The sequence below is a fragment of the Phaethon aethereus genome (assembly GCF_964289735.1).
Source record: "Phaethon aethereus genome assembly, chromosome: 29".
In the NCBI taxonomy this organism is placed as follows: Eukaryota; Metazoa; Chordata; class Aves; order Phaethontiformes; family Phaethontidae; genus Phaethon; species Phaethon aethereus.
In genome coordinates, this window is record NC_138605.1 from 2,790,207 (window position 1) to 2,807,905 (window position 17,699).

The following is a 17,699-nucleotide window of genomic DNA, read 5'->3' on the forward strand; positions in this document are numbered from 1 at the left end:
GCCGGTTTTAAATAACGTGCAAATTGGACACGTTATTTGTGCGGTTTCCTCTGGCCGCGGGGATCCTCCCCCCCGCAGCGTGACTAAGAGGTGGTGGCCGTCGGGGGGGACGGTCCCCCCCGGTGACTCACCTGGTGTCCCCCCCGTGGCTGTGACGTGGGGCCGGTGGCCGCAGGCCAGCCCCGCTGCCCTCACCTACTCATTACAGGGGACTCGGGGGGGGGGGGGGGCGGCACTGGCGTGGCCCACCCGCGCCGTGACGCGCCGCGGTGCTTGCCGGGACGCCCGGGGCCTCCGACCGACACTGGGCCCGCGGCGGGGGGGTGCGGACGCCTGGGTCCTCGCTGGGGCGTGGGGGGCAGAGGCAGGGGTGCAGGGGAGGGCAGGGGGGCCCGGGGCGCCCCTCGCCGCGCGCACACAAGGGGCGGAGGCGGCGCACGGGGATCCCACAGCCTTTATTGGGGTCGGCCCGCAGGAACCGCAGCCCCCAGCCCCACCCCCCGAGGGCCACACCCTGCAGAGCTCCACCCCAGGGACACCACACCCCCTTAAACCCCGCCCTGAGAGAACCCCACCCTGCCACGCCCCGCCTCTCAGGCCCGCGGGGGGCTGGCGGCCCCCGGGGGGGCCCCGGTGCTCTCCAGGCTGCTGCTGCTGCTGCTGTAGGCACGGGCGTCGCGGCAGTGCCGCCACCGGGACCCCCCCGCGCCCCCCTCCGCCTCCGAGTCGGAGTCGGGCGCCGTGTGCCGCCGGATGCGCGACACGGCCTCACGCAGCGCCTGGGCGTACAGCGCCGGCCGCCGCGGCGGGGGCCGGCCCCGGGGACCCCCACAGCCACCCAGACCACGCCAGGGGCTGCGGGGGCTCCCGGGGGACTCCCGGGGGGGCGAGGGTGCCGCCGGCGGGGTGGCAGCCCCGGGAGCCGCAGGGGGACTGCCCGGGGGGGCGGCGGGCCCTGGGGACCCCCCGGCGTAGCGGACCTGCTGCCGCTGGGGCGGGGGGATGTACTGGGCCCGGACCACCACGCGGGTGGCATCGATGAGGACGTGTCCCCCCGCGCCCCGCCGGGCCCCACCACGCCCCAGGACCCCCTCCCGGCTGCCCGCCGCCCGGGGCAGCGTCTGGCTGTGCCAGGGGGTACCGGGCCCCCCCGGGGATGGCTGCAGCCCGTGGGGCCGCCGGTGCCCGGCCTCGGTGGCCGCGCGGGGCAGCGTGTGGCTCCAGCCCCCCGGCAGAGCCCTGCGGCCCTGGGGTGCCGGCGGGGGGGTGCGCGGTCCCCGGGGGGGCTGGAGCTGCAGGGTGCGGTGGGGAGCGTCGTAGGCGGGGGGCGAGACGTAGGGGGGTGGCCCCCCCCGGCGAGCGTGGGCAGCCTGCACCCGCTGCATGTGGGCCTCGTAGCTGGGGGGGCCCGGCTTGCCCCCCGGCAGCAGGGGACGGGGCGGACACGGCGGGTGCCGGCCCCGGGGTCCACCGCCCCCCGTCCCCATGGGCTGTCCTGAGGGGCAGCGGGTGGGGGGCACCCGGGGCCGGCTCTCGCGCCCCGGCGGTTGTGGGGGGGCGAAGTCCTGCAGGCGGCGGGGGGGAGCGGGGGGCGCCGGGGGCCAGGGGGGGGCCAGCTCCGCCACGAGGCGCTTCTCCAGGTACCTGCAAGACAGAGAGGGGGGCGTGAGGGGGGCGAGGGCTGGGGGCGGGGGGGGCCGCCCGGGCGGGGGCCGGGGCGCGGGCCGCACTCCCCCACCCCGCCCGTCCCCACTCACGCGTACTCCCCGGCGATGCGGCGGTAGGTCCAGGGGGGCGCGGGCCGGCACCCCGCGGCCATGCCGGCGGCCGGGCTGCAACACGCCACCGTGTCGATCTCCACCAGCAGCAGCTTGGTCCGCTCGCAGATCCGCAGGCGCCCCGCGCCCCGCTCCGGAGCGCCCAGCATGGCCCCGGGGGGCCCCGCAGCCACGCGCTCGCCGGAGCCTCGCGCCCACCCGCACACGGGCGCGGCTGCCGCCGCCGCACGTGCGCCCCGGGGGACCCCCGCACCTCGCCCCCTGGCACCGCCAGGCCGGCGGCCGTGGGGCGCGGTGGCCCCCCCCGGGGCAGCCCCGGCGGCCGGGAGCCCGGCACACGGTGGGGACCCCACCGGCCGTCCTGGGGGTGCCACCCCCCCAGGATCCCTTCCCCCCCTGCGACAAAGCGAGGCGATGCCGGGTTTGGCACCGAGCGCTGCAGCCCACGCGGGCTCCGAGCGGAGCTTAGCAACCCTCCGGCGGCGGCATGGCAACGGCACCGGCACCGGCACCAGCCCCTGGTACGGCACCGGGCCCCCCCGGAAACCCCTAGCCCCACAGGCACCCCCAGCCCCACGGGCATCCGCCTGGCTCTCACCTCACACCGCTGCGCCGGAGCCTGTGCCGGGCCCCAGCGCTGGCGGGAGCTGGTGGCGGCGGGGGCCACGTCTCGGCCTCCCCCCTGGCCGGGAATGTGCCACGCTCAGCACGGCCAGGCCTCGCGCCTCCCCCGAGCTCCACCGGCCGCGAAACCGGGCGTCCCGGCTGGTGGTGACCCCCGCCAGCACCCCACGGGGACCCCAGCATCGCGGCCTCCCCCAGCCCCTGCCCCGACACCCCCCGCTCACCGTGGTCACCACCGGGAGGGTCCCCGCGTCCCGACAGGTCCCTGTCCCCTCTCCAATCCCGGCCTTTTAGAAAAGCCACAGGCGGAACAAACAGGGATTTAGGGTCTGGGCGAGCTCAGCAGATTCCCCCTGTCCCGCGGTGGGGGCCGAACCCCCTCTCTGGGCACCCCCTCCCTCAGCACCGGCGGCCGGTGCCCCCGAGCGCCGCGGCGAGGCCGGGCTCGTGCCAGGTCTGTGTTTATTCGCGGTTTCTCTCCACATACGAAGCGGTGGCTGGTGCGGACGCGGCCCGACGGGGACCGCGGGTGGGAGGGGGGGCCCGGGGGGGGGGCGCAGGGGGGCAGCCCCGGGCTGGACGGAGCTGAATGAGGGCGATTAAAACCAAACTGAGTGAAACCCCATGGCTGGGGGGGGAGGCCTGGGACGAGGGTCCGCACAGGGAACTGCCTGGGGGTGGCTGAACCCAGCCCTGCACCCCAGGGAGGGTTGGGGGCTGCCCCCAGCACCCTGCCAGCCCACCCAACATGGCCTCGGGGTGCGGGGTGCAGCGTGGGGGGAGCCGCGGGCTCTCCCCCACCCGGAGACGGGCTGAGGCAGCGGGGGCTGCCCCACAGCTGGAGGTTATTGCTGGACGCTGCTGGTGAGTGGGGTCCTTGCCCCGGCTGCGCTCGCCATCCCGGGGGGGGCACAACATGGCAGAAGAGGAGGGTGGGGGCACCGGGAGGGGCTGAATCCCCCCGCCCCGCCTCAGGGGCCCTGTGGGAGGACCAGGGCTTGCAGGATGTCCGAGAGAGAGACGATCCCCTTGACCACGTCGCTCTCGTCCACCACCACCAGCCGGTGAACCTGGGCGGGGGGCACACAGGGAGGGGCTGAGGCCGGGGGTGGACCCCGGCCCCCCCTGCCCATCACCAGCGCTGCGGGGGTGGGTACCTCGGCCTCCACCAGGCGGTTGATGATGGTTTCCAGCGTCTCGTGCTTGTAACACTTGAGGACGCCCTCGAAGTAGTGGGAACGATGCTGCAGCGCCCGCGTCACCGTCACGTCCAGGTTGTTGTAGGTCTTCTCGGCTGCCAGGTTCTGGGGCAGGGAGAGGCACTGGGGACACAGCCTGGCCCCACAGGACCCCCAACCACCCCTCAGTCCCTCCCTAGCTCAGGCTCTGCCCCCTCCGCACCTTCACAGCCCCCCCAGTACTCACAATAACGTCGAATTTGGAGTAGATATCCACCACCCGCCCTAGGAAGGGAAGGAAAGGGCCATCAGAGGTGCCCGTGGCGCCGCGTTTCCGTACAGCCAGCCCCCGGTACGCTGCGTGGGACGCGGGCCCTGAGCTGGCGGTTTGGAGACAGCCGGCACACGCTGCGCCCCACACCGGGCCCTGTCCTTACCTGAATCATCGACGACCGGCAGAGCGGACACGCGGTGCTGCACAAAGATGCCCAGCGCCACGTAGATGGGGGTGCTGGTCCGCACCACGGCGATGTTGCTGTAGGTACCGATCCGCAGCTCCTCCAGTGTCTTGGCCATGAACTCGGGCTTTGGGACCTCTGCTATCTGCAGGGGACGGGGAGGGGGACAGTGCTGACGCTGGCTCGGCCTGCCGCACCCCAGGCCCCGCGGTGCTGCCGGCTCCGGCTGCCCCCGGCTTGTGGGGGGCCTGGGCCACAGTCCTAGGAGTGAAAGCAGAGCGCGCTGGGTGCGGAGCGGGGTCCGGGGGATCCCGGGCAGAGGCGGCGCAGGCACGGGCGGCGGAGACGGGCTGCGGGGTGCATGCTGTGTCCTGGGGGCCCCCCAGCACCCGCAACGCGCTGCGAGGCACCGAAGCTGCGCTCACCCCAGAGCCGGTGGTACCTGGCGCAGCCTGGGCCGAGCTCGTCTCAGGGCGGCCCCCGCCACCGCCGCATGGCGGGGGTGGGACTTACAAAGAGTTTGAGGAACTTGAGGATGCGTTTGTGGGTGAGGATGTAGAGTGTGTTCCCCGAGTCGGGGTCGATGACGGGCAAGCGGTGGATCTTGTTCCGGATCAGGGAGGAGACGGCGTCAAAGAGGCTGCAGAGAAGAAGGGAGAGGGGGAATCGGGAGCTTGCCTGGACACTGGCCTCGCACCCGAGGCTGCAGCCGTACCCCCTCCCCTCAGCCTGGGGGTACCTGGCGTTGGGGGAGATGCAGACCAGCGGCTTGAAGGAGTCTTGTAGGTAGACTTCTGTGGGGAGAGGAGACGCTGAGGGGACCGGCAGCGCCGCGGGCAGCAGGCTGCGGAGCCGTGGGGCTCCGGGCACACCAGGCAGGGCCGGGGAGAGCAGGAAGCAGCCGACAGCGACCCCTCTCACCTCTCCACGTCTCTATTTTGTGCTCCTCCAGCTCGTAGATCTGCACCTGGGCACAAGGAGAGAAACCGGGATCAACCCTGGCCACGCGTGGGGCAGGCGGAGGCCAGACCCCGGCTCCCCGCAGGGATGAGCTCCGTGCAGACGCCCGGGGCCTTACCATGGGTGACTTGTAGTAGCGGTGCAGGATGTTGATGAAGTCGGTGATGGTCAGCATGCCTGGGGGGACGGGCAGGGTGAGCGGGGTCCCGCCAGCCACCCGCCACACCCCAGGACGCCCCGTCCCGCTCGCTCACCCACAAAGCTTTGCTTTTTGCTGTCCCACAGCGGGGCGGCCCGCACGCCGTTGGTGACCAGCGCGAAGAAAGCCTTCTTCACCTGCGGCCGGGGACGCGGGGGACGTCACGGGAGGGATGGGCACCCCACGGGGGAGCAGGGACACCCCAGCAGCCCACGTCCCTCCGCCCTGGCCTACAAGATCTTTCTGGGGTGGGCAATCAGCTCCAAGACAGCCCCCCAGCCCCAAACCTGCCTCCTGGTCCCAGTTAAGCTCCGAGGCTCCAGCCTGCCCCCCGCGTGTGGCCGCCAGCCCCACACCTGCCCCCGGCCCACCTGCAGGGACGTGTCGAAGACGACCAGTTTGGAGCTGGTGGGGATCAGGTCGTAGCAGCGGTGGGACTTCATGAAGGCGGTGTAGGCGCCGCGCTGGGGCTCCCCTGGGGGCGGGCAGCGTGAGGCGCCTGCCAGCAGCAAGGAGGCACCCCCGAGCCCGGCACCCCCCAGCCCGGGACCCCCCGGAGCCCGGGACCCCCGACGCCCCAGGACAGGGACCCCCAAGGCCACTGCAGACCCCGGGACACCCGAACTTACGCGGCACCTCCCGGTCCCGGGACCCCCCGCACCCCGGGACCCCCCCCGACACTCCCGGTATCACCTTCCAGCGCCGGGGGGCTCAGCTCCGCCGGGCTCTCTGGGGCCGGGCCGGGGCCGGGGCCGGGATCCTGCGGACAGACACGGGTCGGGTCGCGCCGGGCCGCGGCCCCGTGCCCCCCCGGGTCCCAGCCCCCCTCGGTCCACCCTCCCGGTGCCCCGACCCCTGCTGTCACACACCCCCCCACCCCCCACCTCCATGGCCCCCGGTCCGTCCCGCCGCGGCTTGCCGCCACCACCCCACTTCCGCCCGGCGCCTGGCAGCCACTTCCGCCAGCACCTCCCACGTGACCGGAAGCGCGCGTCCCGCCTGACCTATGACCGCCGCGCGACCTTTCCCCTCGCGCCGGGTCACGGCGGCCCGTGGGGACACGGACACACACGACGGGAGTGTGTGTGTGTGTGGGGGGGTGTGTCCGTCCCCAGCGAGCGGCACCTCGGCGACCCCAACCCCCGCCCCCGGCCCCATCGGGGCCCCCCCCCGCGCCAGGCCCCGGCCGCCCGCGGCCCGCCGGGCCCCCCGGCCCCCCGGCCCCAGGGAGGGAGGCAGGCGGCCTGGCTTCTCACGCGCTTTATTTTAAAATAACATCCAGTGGTTTCGGTATCGGTAAAAACGGGATTTCTACACGCCCCGGCTATGTACAGCTCCGACCGTTCAACTCCTCCGGTAGCTTCTGGTAAAACTCTCTCATCCCCCGCCCCCACTCTCGCGTTTTTGTCTTTGTGTCTTTTTTTTTTTTTCTTTTTTTAAACATTTTTACCTTAAACCTTTTTTTGTTTTGTTTTGTTTTCTCCTTTTTTTTTTTTTTTTTTTCTCCTCTTTTTTCTTTTTCTTTTTTTTGCAGCTTTTGACGAGTTGCGGAAGCAGCTTTAAAGATCGCCCCGGCCCTGCCCGGCCCCCCCCCTGCCCCGTCCCACCGCACCGGGATCGGGCTGAGGCGGGGGTGGGGGGGGGGCACCGACCCCCTTTCGGCTCCCCCCAGCCCCCAGGGGGCCAGACCCCACCCCCCGGGCCCTACGTTTGTGCGTTAAAGAGACCCCGGCTGCCCCCGAGCAGCCCGAGGGGGGGGGGGGGGGGTGCCCCGCCGGGGGGGGTTCCCCCGCCTGGGGGGGCCCGGCCTCTAATGCCCACTCGCTGCTCCGCTCCCCACGGCCACCCCTGCCTAGCAGGGGGGGCTCCAGACCCCCCCCCTCAGAGATTGGGTTTAAGAACACCGCAGCCCCCCCTTCGCCCCTGCGCCCCAACTCTCAGCCCAGCAGAGCACAAAGAGCCCCCCCTCTAGTATATACAATATAAGGTATAAATAGATAAATAACCTTTCCCCCCCCGCCCCGGCCCTGGGCGCCCCCGCCGTGAGGGCTGTCGGCAAGGAGGGGGGGGTCCCACCCAGCCCCACCAGCCCCCCAGTGCTGGGGAGCGGGGCTGGCCCCCCGCCCCATCCCCACCTCGCACCTTGGCACGTCAGGCAGCCGGGACCTCCTGGGGTGGGGGACAAGGGCAGGGGACCCCCCGTGCCCCCCCAGGGACCCCAGTGAGGGGCCTTCTGTAGCCATGGCCAGAAGAGGGGGATGGAGCGGGGCGACCCGTATCCCCTGGAGCCCACGGGAGAGGGGAAGACACACACCCCCCCCCCCCCCGGTGCTGGATGGGTGGCGGGGGCTCACATTTAAAAACAACAACAACAAACAACAACAACCGAAAAAGGGGGGGGGGGGTGGGGAAGAGAAGGCTAACACTTAAGATGAGGTAGGTTTGGGTGCAGAAGCTCCTTGTGTCTGTCGGGGGGCCCTCGCCGCAGGCGCCTCCTCCCACGCCGCCACGCTCCGGGGGTCTCGTCCACACGCACAAACAAAAAGAGATCAAAGGAACCGAGCGAGCTCTGGCCGCCGCGGCGCGACGGGGCAGAGCCCGGATTGTCGAGCTCAAGGAGTCTGTGTTACCTTGGTAATTAGCGAGCAAATATTATTAGTTTTGTTTCTAAAAAAAAAAAAAAATAAAAAATAAAAATAAAAATAAAATAATCCAGGCCGGCTCCAAACTCGCTCCGGCTCCACTGGGACCGCTCTGCTCCCCCGTGGCTCCCCCACGAGGGAGGCGGGCGGTGGGTGGTGGTGGGGGGTCTCGCTGGGCCCCCCTCCTTCCTCGCAGGACGAAGCAAAGAAAACCCTGAGTTGCCAGTTCGTCCGTCCGTCCGTCCGTCCCGCTTGGGCAGGGCCGGCGGCTCCACCGTGGCCGCCCTCCCCGCCGGAGCCCTCGCGCCCCGGCCGCCTGCCCGGCCGCCCTGGCAGCTCCCGCGGCCCCGGTGGGCCTCGGCACGCTCTCCGAGGCGGGGGCCGCGGCCCCCAGCCCCTTCTCCCAGCTAGTTCATCCACTTGCGGCAGTTCCAGGCTCCACAGTGGCAGGGGATCTTGTGCTGATCATCCTCGAAGTCGAACTGGTAGTCGTAGGTGAGCTGGGAGGGGGGAGCAGGGAGTCACCCCACGGCACACAGCTCCCCCCTGCTGCCCCCAGCCCTCCCCCCCGGCCACCCCACAGCCCCGCCTGACCTCCTCCCCCTTGGGGATGCGCCGGCTGGAGATGATGATGATCTTGTCCTCCTTGTCGAAGGTCACGACTTCGGCCACGCAGTTCGGGGCACACGAGTGGTTGATGTACCTGGGGGGGCAAAGAGAGGTGTGGGGGTCAGCCCTGACCCACGGTGCAGGAAGGTGGACAGTCACTGCTCTCTCGGGGGGGGGGGGGTTGTCCCACCACCCCAAAGCCCCTCGCACTCACCTGGCCGGGCCCCCCGTCAGCGTGGCGTCAATGACGTGCTCGTTGTTGATGCGGAACATGTAGATGCCCCGGTTCTGGGGGGAGAAAAGGGCGTCGGTGGCTTGCAGCGAGCCCCCCACATCCCACCTAAGTGGCCCCACATCCCAGCAGAGCCCCCAATGTCCCGCTGGAGCCCCACCTGCTCCTCATAGATCTTCTCCCGCCGGTTGGCCACCTCGTTGCGGATGATGGTGCCGATGTACTCGATGACCATGGTGTGCTTCTCGATGTCCTTGGCCGCGTAGAGCCCCAGCCCCTGGATGCGGGACCGCGCCAGGTAGACGTTGTTCTTCCACTCCGTCTTCAGGCGCCGGTACTGGGAGGACTTGGAGTGCACGAACTGTTTGCTGTAGGGCGTGTTGGTCTCACCCGTGAATGTGCTCTGGTAGGCCTTGGACATGCTTGTGCTGTTCAGGGTGTGGGGCCTGCCGGGGGGCGGCGAGAGAGGGTCAGAGCCGAGGGATCCCCAGGGATCCCGGTTCTCCTGGTGGATCACAGCCCTGCTTACCGTTTGTAGTGGGTGAGGATCTTGGGCTCGGAGCGGGCGCAGCCGGTGGGGTTGATCATCAGCGGCAGCTCCATCAGCGGATGGCGCCCGTAGCGGAACAGGTAGTTCTGGCAGCTTTCGACGCCGGGCAGCTGCCAGGGAGGGAGTGGAGGGGCCGTGGGTGGAGCGGCAGCACCGTGGCTGCCCCAGCCCCACGAGCACGGCCACCAGTCCCTTCCCCACCAGAGCTGACCCCCGGTGCAGAGAAGAGACCACCCTCCCCGGGACCTACCGACTCAGCGATGCGCAGCACCGCGTGCACCGTGAGGCCAAAGAGCTCCTCGCCCTTCAGGTACTCGGGGAAGAGTCGCAGCATGTCGGCTTCCTTCCTCATCATCGCCACCGGCTCGATGATCCGGTTCCAGACGGCTGCCGAGGGAAGGAAGGGTTGGAGCCGGGGACCTGCTGCAAGCTGCCAAGCCGCCCCCCAGTGTGGATTCCCCCCGCCTCCAGCCACCCTGGGACCTCCCCTCGCCCCGACCTCCCCGTTCTGGCGTGGCTCAGCCACCAGCAGGACAAGGGATGGAGGAAGGCAGCGGTCTGGCGCCTGCAGGAGCCTCACCTTGCGGAGAGGAGTCGGAGAAGACCAGATCCTCCAGGCCCTGCTCGATGACTTGCACGACGAACTCGGGGCGGCCGTTGTTCTCGCAGATGGTGCAGCGGTAGCAGCAGCGGCGGTTGTTGGTCCGCAGGCTCCAGTAGATGCGCGTGGCCTCGTAGCCCACAGGGTAGAGGGCCGTGACGCTGTGGAAGTCAGCCATCTGGTGCGGCAGGAGCTGCCCGATGGCGTGGAAGACCAGCCCGCCCACGCGGAACATGTGGAGCCGCTCGCCGCGCTGGATGATGCTGGCGATCTGCTTCACCTCGTCCCGTTCGATGTAGACGCGTCGGAAGACGGTGAAGCTGCTCAGCTCCTGCTCGCAGGGGCCCTTGAGCTTGTGCAAGGGGCACAGCATGGTCTTGTCCTTGAAGAACATGCACTTGGCGCGGATGGCGCAGGCAAAGTGGTAGACGCTGGGGCAGCGGATGCGGTTGCAGCTGTTGGTGGCGCCGGTTTTCTGGCACAGGGAGCACTTGGTGAGCAGCCCACGGTGCAGGGCCACCTCCACGTTGATCAGGGCCCCCCCCTGCGTCTCGTAGACCTCCGTGGACCACAGGGCGCAGTTCAGGTGGACCCAGAGGTCAAGGTCGAGGTTGAGCAGGCGGGCCGGCCCGTCCGTGGCCCCGTCGCCCTCCTCGTGGCAGAAACAGCACTTGCGCAGGTCCCGCGGCACCTTTTCGGGGCGCAGGGTGGTGCCCAGCTTGTCGATGAACTCCGCAATCTCCTTGTCGCCGTCCCGCTTGGCCCCCCCTTTTTGGATGGTGACGAGGAAGCGCAGACGTTTCCACCGCACCCCCTTCCACTTCTTCAGCCGGGGCCGTGCTTCGTCCCCGTCCTCTGGCGGCCGTGAGCGCGGCTTGAAGCGGGGCGGCGAGTGGGGGGCTGCGGCCCCTTCCTCTTGGGGGGCTGGCGAGGGGGCCGGTGGCAGGGGCGATGGGGGGGCCGGGGCTGCCTCGTGCGCCGCCTCGGGGTCAGGGACCCTGGCGGCCTCAGCGGGGCTGGATGGGGAGGGGACAGAGGGGGACAGCGGGGGCGAGGGCTCCTGGGGCATGACGGAGAGCTGCCGCACGTCCAGGTTGGAGACGTTGTTGACATAGCAGTGGTGCAGGGTCTTCTCGGGCGCAGGGCTCTCCTGCGGCATTGGGGAGGGGGGCGCAGGTCAGTGCGTCCCAAGGATGGGGACCCTCAACCTCCCTGTGCATCACGGTGAGGGGTCCTTGGCCCCGCAGGGACCCCACTGCACTCCCAGCTCTGCAAGGACCCCCTCGTCCCCTTCCACGCAGTCCTGGCAGACTCAGCACCTCTCCACGGGGGGACCTGGCCCCTCAGAAACCCCGCTGCACCACCCTGCAATCACGGGGAGACCTACAGGGACCCCCTCGCAGCTCTCTACACGGTCACACTCGATCTCAAAGGGCCCCCTCCTGCATCCCTACATAACCCCAGCCTTACAGGCACCCCAGTATCCCCCTCCCAGAGCCCCGGTGGGAACCCTCGCAGCCCACTGACCTGTCTGAGCAGCGTCAGGAGGTCCAGCTCGCCCTTGAGGCTGTACCCCGGCAGCACCGCATCGAACTGCTTCAGCCACTCCGAGCTGCTGTCCGGCACCTTCCCGGCCAGCGCCGCCTTCTCCTTGCCACCAAGCACCCCTGCGAGAGACAGAGACGGCCTGTCACAGGGTGCCCGCCCTGGGGACACGGGGGAGCCCACAGGGACGAGGCGGACGCTCACCAGCCATATCTGTTTCCACCTTCTTGGCCTCGACCACGGCCGCTCGCATGGGGCCGTCTGGGAACAGCACCTCGTAGGAGCTGGGGATCTTCACGCTCAGCAGCTCAGCCATGGCCACCATCACCCCGTTGAGGTTCTGGGCGAGAGGAGGACAGGATGGGTCTGGAGCCCTGGCTGGCACCGCGCGGGGTCACCACCAGGACCCCAAGGGTCTCCCTCCCAGGCCCCAAGGCCCCTCGTGCCCTCACTCACCTTGGCGGCCGCTGCGGACACCGTCAGCATGACAGAGACCTCGCTGCTCTTGCCCTTCTCCCATGGGGCGCCCGGGCCTGCTGCCCCCACCTTCCCGGGGGGGGCCCCGAAGGGCTCCGCGGCCTCGTAGGGCGTCGTGTCGGGGAACACTGGTGTGGGGAGAGGGGGGTCAGAGCTGTGCAGACCCAGCCCCATGACAGCCACCCCAGACCACTGCAGAAACACTGCTGGGAAGCCCTCGCCTCGCCTGGGACGGAGACCAGGGCGTGGTGACAGGGACAGAGAGCACCCGCCACCGATGGGTGCGGCTGGGGGACCCCCAGGAACAGGCCAGCCCCAACATATGGGGCCACGCTCACGGCTCTGCTGCTCAGGTGCAGCACACCAAACGGACCCCTTCCCCTCAGCCCACACCCCCAAGGACCCTTCTCCTGCTCACTACACTCCCTCCCACCATCCGGGGACCCCCTCCCACCATCCAGGGAGCCCCTCCCACCATCCGGGGAGCCCCTCCTGCCCCGTCCATATACTGCACAGACCCCTTCCTACCTGATTTATGTCCCCTGCAGACCCTCTCCCTGCCCTACCTTACCCCTGCCTGGTTTCTACACCCCTTGGACCTCCTCCTGCCTGTTCCATACATCCCATAGACCCCTCCCCACCTGACCGACGTGCCCCACCGAGCCCCTCCTGCCTTGCCTTGCCCTGCCTGGCCCACAGCATCCCCCAGCCCACCTGGGATACTGGCCCGGGGGATGATGGGGATGATGGGGGACAGCACGCGCTCCTCCAGCTCCGGCTTGGCCTCGCTGAGCAGGGGGAAGCGGAGCAGCTCCTCGCCCAGCACGCTCTCGGGGGACGAGGCGGGGACGATGCTGTCGGGGGAGTCGCTCTCGTCGTCGCTCTCCATCCTGCAGGGAAGAAGGTGTCACGGGCCGTGGGGGCTGGCGTCACCGGTGGGGGGGGCGGGAGTGTCGCCTGTGGGGCCAGCGCGGCCGATGGCTCACCTAACGTCCTCGGTCTGGTTGTGGGGAGGGGTGGGCAGAGCTGCCAGCAGGTCCAGGCTCTTCACCTCCACGGCCGGCGTGTCTGCGTGGAGAAGGGATGGGTGTGATGGGGGGTGACAGGCAGCAGCGGGGGGGCCACGCCACCCCTGTGCCAGCCACGCTCACCTTTCTGGCCGTGGGGCTCGCGGGCCGGGTCAGCATCCTTGGGCGGCTCGCCCAGCTCCTCGGGGGCCGTGACGCCGTTCACCATCTTCTGCTGCACGGAGGGGGGAGGCGTGGGGGGCAGCGAGGAGGGCGGCGTGGGCGGGTTGCTGAGGTTGTTCTGGGGGAAGACGGCGGGGTGAGCACAGCGTGGTGGCCCAGGACCCCCGGACTGTAGGGGGGAGACAAGGGGACAACCCTCCCTCACCTTGGTGAGCAGCTGGGAGTAGTAGTCAGGCACGCTGTCGAGCACGGCGCTGCCGAAGGCGCCCCGCAGCTGGCTCTTCCCGTTGATGGGGCTGCTGCCGAAGGGCGCGAAGAGGCTGAAGTTGGCCGTGATGGTCGGCTCCGTCAGCGGCAGCAGCGACAGCTCCTGAGGGCAGAGCGGTGAGCAGGGGATGGGGTATGGCGGGCAGACCCCCGCCATGCCCCCGGCCCGCGGCTGTACCTGTTTCAGCTGCTTCATAAGGGCCTCGCCGGGGCGCAGCCCCTCGTCCTTCCGCAGCTTCTTGCGAGAGGCCGGGACCCGCTCGTTGCCCTTCTGCACCCGCTTGGGTTTGGTAGCCGCCGGCTTCCTGGCGATGCAGGGGTCCTGGGGAGGGTGACGGGAGCGGAAGCCATGCCGAGTGCGGCTCCCCAGCCATCGCTCCCCCTCCCACCCCACGGCACCCCACTCACCTCCCGGCCCAGCAGCACCGGCTGCGGCCGCGGCTCCATCCCGGCACCCCGGCTCTCCGTGTGCCCGTTGAGCTCGCCCGGGCTCTGTGCCGAGAGCTGCACGTTCTTGGCGCGCAGCAGCTTCTGCAGCAGGAGGTGCCCGGCCTCGGAGCGGCTGCCGGCTGCCAGCAGGCTGTTGGCTTGGCCAGCCCCAGGCTCCCCGTTGGCCTCCGGCTTCGCTGCCTCGTCCCCATCCGGCTCACACTGTGCCGCCGCCGCCTCCTCCTTCGGCTCCTGCTTCACCAACACGCGGGGGGTGTCGCCTGCCGTGGGGGTCCCCTCCAGCGCAGCCCCGTCGATGTGGGTCTCGCCGGGGCCAGCTGGATCCGCACCAGGTGCTGCGGGGTCCCAGGGGCCCTGCGCTGGGTCGGGGAGGGTGGTGCTCGGCGTGGGCATCGGTCCCTGCTCCGCGGGCGCCACAGGGCTGGGGGCCGATGCCGGCACCCCCGGCGACGTCTTCTTTGGCTCTTGGGGGCTCTGCTCGGGGCTGGCCAGGTGCTGGGGCGCACAGCCCAGAGGTGAGGGGGCTGGCGGCGTGGGGAGCCGGACGAGGCCAGGCTGGGGGCCGCGGGTAGCCAGGGCTACCTGGACCAGCTCTGCCAGGGGCTGCTGGGGGGGCTGCCCCGGCAGCGCCCGCCCCTGCTCGGTGGCAAAGCCGGTCTGCGCCTCTGCCGGGGCGCCTGGACGCGGCTGGAAGAGGGGCCCCAGCGGGCGGGGGGGCTGGCGGGCTGCGGGGGCCGGGGAGCTGTGGTCCGGGGCCTGCCCGGGGAAGGGGCCGGGGGGCCGGAGCGCCTGGCTCTGCTGCAGCAGGCTCTGCTGGTGCCGCTGCACCAGGAGGGCCTGGAGCTGCTGCTGCTGCTGTGGCGTCAGGTGCCGCAGCTGCGGGTTTTTGGCCAGGACGCCCTGGAGCTGCGCCCGGATCTGGCCCATCACTGGCCCCGGCACCTGCCCCAGGAGGCTTGGCGGGAGCACGGCCGTGCCCGGCGACGGCACTGCCGGTCCCGCTTTGTGCTGCCCGGGGCTCTGGAGCCTTGGGGGCTGCGGCTGGCCCTGCAGCGAGCCCAACAGCCCCTTGCCGGGCGGCTCCGGGGGCCGCGATGCCTGCGGCAGCACCACACCTTGCGCCTGGCCCGTCCCGCAGCCCAGCGATGGCTCCACCACCCCGGCAGCATCCCCGTGCTGCTGGGACAGCTCAGGGCGGGCAGCCCCAGGGCTCTGCAGTGGCGGGGCGAGCAGGGTGCCCGGCTGCGCGGGGGCCGCCCGCAGCGCCGGCTGCGAGCCCAGGATGCCCGGCTGCGGGGAGGCCAAGAGGAGCTGCTGGCCCTGCCCCAACTCAGCCTGGTGCTTGGGGGTCGGGGGCTCCGGGCCACCCAGCCCTGGGGGGTTGAGGGCTCCCTGCTGCTCTTGTGGGCCGCCCTGCAGCTGCCCCCCACTCTCGCTGCCCTCAGGGGGCAGGATGCTGCCATCCGCTCCTCCGGGCTGGTCCTTGGCAGCCAGCACCGCCGGGGCCGGCTGCATTCCCTGACTCAGGTGCAGCACGGAGGGGGCCTGGCCTACCGCCCCATGCTGCGGAAAGTGCTGGATCGGGGGCTGCCCCTGGCCCAGTCCCAGAAGCCCTGGCTGGGCGGCTGCCGAGTTCTGCTGCTGCTGCGGCGCCAGCAGCGCCCGCGACTGCCCCAGCTGCTGGGACAGCACGAGCCGGTGGCCCAGCATCCCCGGAGTCTGCGGCGCCAGCTGGGGCGAGCCCAGCACCCGCTGCTGGTGGGGAGCCAGGAGGACCTGGCGCTGGGGCGCGGGGTGGCCCAGCACCGCCTGGTGCTGCAGCCCCGGCGCCTGCGCGTGGCCCAGCAAGCCCGGCTGCTGCTGGGGCGAGAGCTGCTGCACCAGCAGGCTCTGCTGGCTGCCCATCAGCCCCGGCTGCTTCGGTACCATGGGCTGCCCCACCGCGCCCGGCTGCGGGGCCGGCGCCGGTTGCTGCTGCCCCAGTAGGCTGGGCTGCCCCACCATGGCTGCCGGCTGCATCGAGCCTTGGCCCATGACGCCCGGCTGCTGCATCGACGTCTGCGCCATGACGCCGGGCTGCTGCATCGAGGCTTGTCCCATGACGCCTGGCTGCTGCAGGGACGTCTGTGCCATGACAGCCTGCTGCTGCATCGAAGTCTGTCCCATGACACCTGGTTGCTGCAGCGAGGCCTGACCCATGACTCCCGGCTGCTGCATCGCTGTCTGTCCCATGACACCTGGCTGTTGCATCGACGTCTGCGCCATGATGCCCTGCGGCTGCATCGAGGTCTGTCCCATGACGCCCTGTTGCTGCATCGACGTCTGTCCCATCACACCTGGGTGCTGCATGGATGCCTGTGCCATGACGCCCTGTTGCTGCATCGACGCCTGTCCCATGACACCTGATTGCTGCATCGACGCCTGTCCCATTGCGCCCGGCTGCTGCATGGATGCCTGTGCCATGACGCCCTGTTGCTGCATGGACGCCTGTCCCATCACGCCCGGCTGCTGCTGCAGCGACACTTGTCCCAGCATGTTCTGCTGCTGCAGTTTCTGAGCCAGCTGCATCCTCTGGAGCTGCCTCTCTTGCATCAGGCGGCTGTCGGCGGCCAGCCCACGGAGCGCGGGGTTCCCGGCAAAGAAGGCGTTGGAGGTGCCGGGCACCGGGGCGTTCCCCACGGCTTGCTGGCCCATGAAGGACAGGCCCTGCTGCACAGCCATGGATACGCCACCCTGGGGCAGGCGCAGGCCCCCAGGCTGCCCTGGCTGCTGGCCGAGGCCTTGCGCGCCCACCACGGCCCCCGCCGGCTGCTGGACGCCGTGCGCCGAGAGCAGCTGCCCGGGGAGCTTGGACATGAGACGGGGGCTCTGCGAGGGGCTCAGGGCCATGACGGCCGAGGCCTGGTGCTGGTGCTGCTGCTGCTTGTTGCGGTACTCGGCCATGAGGTTGGTGTGCTCCTTCTGCTGCTTCCGCACCTGCCGGGGGCCGGTGGGATGTTAGCACCGGGGACGGCACGGCGTTAGTGCCGGGGATGGCACGTTTGCACCGGGGACAGGGCGACTGCAGAGCCTTACCTGGTCCAGCTGCTTCTGGATCTTGCTCTGCTGCTCCGTCACCAGCTTCAGCTTCTCGGCGTCGGCCTCAGGGAACTCCCGCCCGGCTTTCTTGGCGGTGCGCTGCTTGGCGCAGAGGGCTTTGCGCGACTTGCGGTGCGCCCCGATCTGCTCTTCCAGCACCTTCAGCTGCATCTGCAGGAGCTGCTGCGTGTGGAAGAGCCACTCCTCGTACTGCCGCTGATCGGCCTCGTCTGCGGGAGCGGGGAGAGGGCTCGGATCAGCCGGGACCCCGCCTCGGGAGCGAGCCCGGCCACAGCCCTGCTCAGCCCAGCCCGTGGGGGCAGGATGAGACCTGGGCAGCGCTCCCCCAGCCCCCCCCGCCACCTCGGTACTCACTGATGACGCCCTGTGCGAAGGTGGGTGGGTTGGGGCGAGCCTGGGTCGGGTCGGTGCCGCTCCGCTCCTGGCAGAGAGGGGAGTGTTGGGGACACCGGACCGTGCCCCCTCCACTTGTCCCCCCTCCACAGCCCACAACCTCCCCAGGGGACCGTGAAGCCACCAGCCAAAGGGGCTCCTGCCCGGCAAGGACCGGACCACCAAGCCAGGCAGTCCCAAGGGGACTCCCGTCCCCCGTCCCCGACACCCCACTCACCTGCCCGCTCCCCGCCAGCAAGTGATTCTGCATCTCAGAGACAGCTGGGCCCCCCGAGAGCCGCTGGGCCAGCAGGGAAACCTGTTGCCTTTGGAGGGGACACAGAGACGAGGGGTGAGCCGGAGCCAGGCAGCCCTGCCCACCCCAGGCCGTGCCCAGCTGCCCACCGTGCCCGTTACCTGTTCATGCCTGGGGCCACCCCGATGCTGCCCTGAGCCATCACCTTCTTA

General features: G+C 70.6%; 2 protein-coding genes across 2 annotated transcripts in view; both read right to left on the minus strand.

Annotated features, from left to right (window-relative positions):
* Positions 1-3,373: 3,373 nt before the first annotated feature.
* PRKAG1 (protein kinase AMP-activated non-catalytic subunit gamma 1) lies at positions 3,374-5,655 on the minus strand (the record flags this gene model as incomplete). Its single annotated transcript, XM_082011916.1, has 10 exons — positions 5,569-5,655; positions 5,253-5,334; positions 5,117-5,175; positions 4,960-5,005; positions 4,778-4,832; positions 4,552-4,678; positions 4,018-4,183; positions 3,828-3,865; positions 3,560-3,706; positions 3,374-3,472 (listed from the first exon to the last, which is right to left on the minus strand). The coding sequence occupies exons 1-10, from the start codon at positions 5,638-5,640 to the stop codon at positions 3,374-3,376; spliced, it is 891 nt and encodes a 296-aa protein (XP_081868042.1). The 5' UTR covers positions 5,641-5,655.
* A 1,960-nt stretch (positions 5,656-7,615) lies between these two features.
* Positions 7,616-17,699, minus strand: part of KMT2D (lysine methyltransferase 2D) — a gene marked incomplete at its 5' end in the record, with an annotated part of 25,042 nt that continues 14,958 nt past the window's right edge. The window contains 20 exons of the mRNA XM_082011857.1: positions 7,616-8,339; positions 8,434-8,542; positions 8,663-8,736; positions 8,841-9,126; positions 9,210-9,340; positions 9,481-9,617; positions 9,811-10,981; positions 11,359-11,498; positions 11,581-11,716; positions 11,833-11,981; positions 12,568-12,743; positions 12,840-12,921; positions 13,005-13,161; positions 13,249-13,413; positions 13,489-13,632; positions 13,719-16,736; positions 16,836-17,068; positions 17,214-17,280; positions 17,470-17,557; positions 17,649-17,695. Coding sequence (XP_081867983.1) covers positions 8,247-8,339; positions 8,434-8,542; positions 8,663-8,736; positions 8,841-9,126; positions 9,210-9,340; positions 9,481-9,617; positions 9,811-10,981; positions 11,359-11,498; positions 11,581-11,716; positions 11,833-11,981; positions 12,568-12,743; positions 12,840-12,921; positions 13,005-13,161; positions 13,249-13,413; positions 13,489-13,632; positions 13,719-16,736; positions 16,836-17,068; positions 17,214-17,280; positions 17,470-17,557; positions 17,649-17,695 — 6,603 coding nt within the window. The 3' untranslated portion in view covers positions 7,616-8,246. The remainder of the gene's footprint in view (positions 8,340-8,433; positions 8,543-8,662; positions 8,737-8,840; positions 9,127-9,209; positions 9,341-9,480; positions 9,618-9,810; positions 10,982-11,358; positions 11,499-11,580; positions 11,717-11,832; positions 11,982-12,567; positions 12,744-12,839; positions 12,922-13,004; positions 13,162-13,248; positions 13,414-13,488; positions 13,633-13,718; positions 16,737-16,835; positions 17,069-17,213; positions 17,281-17,469; positions 17,558-17,648; positions 17,696-17,699) is intronic.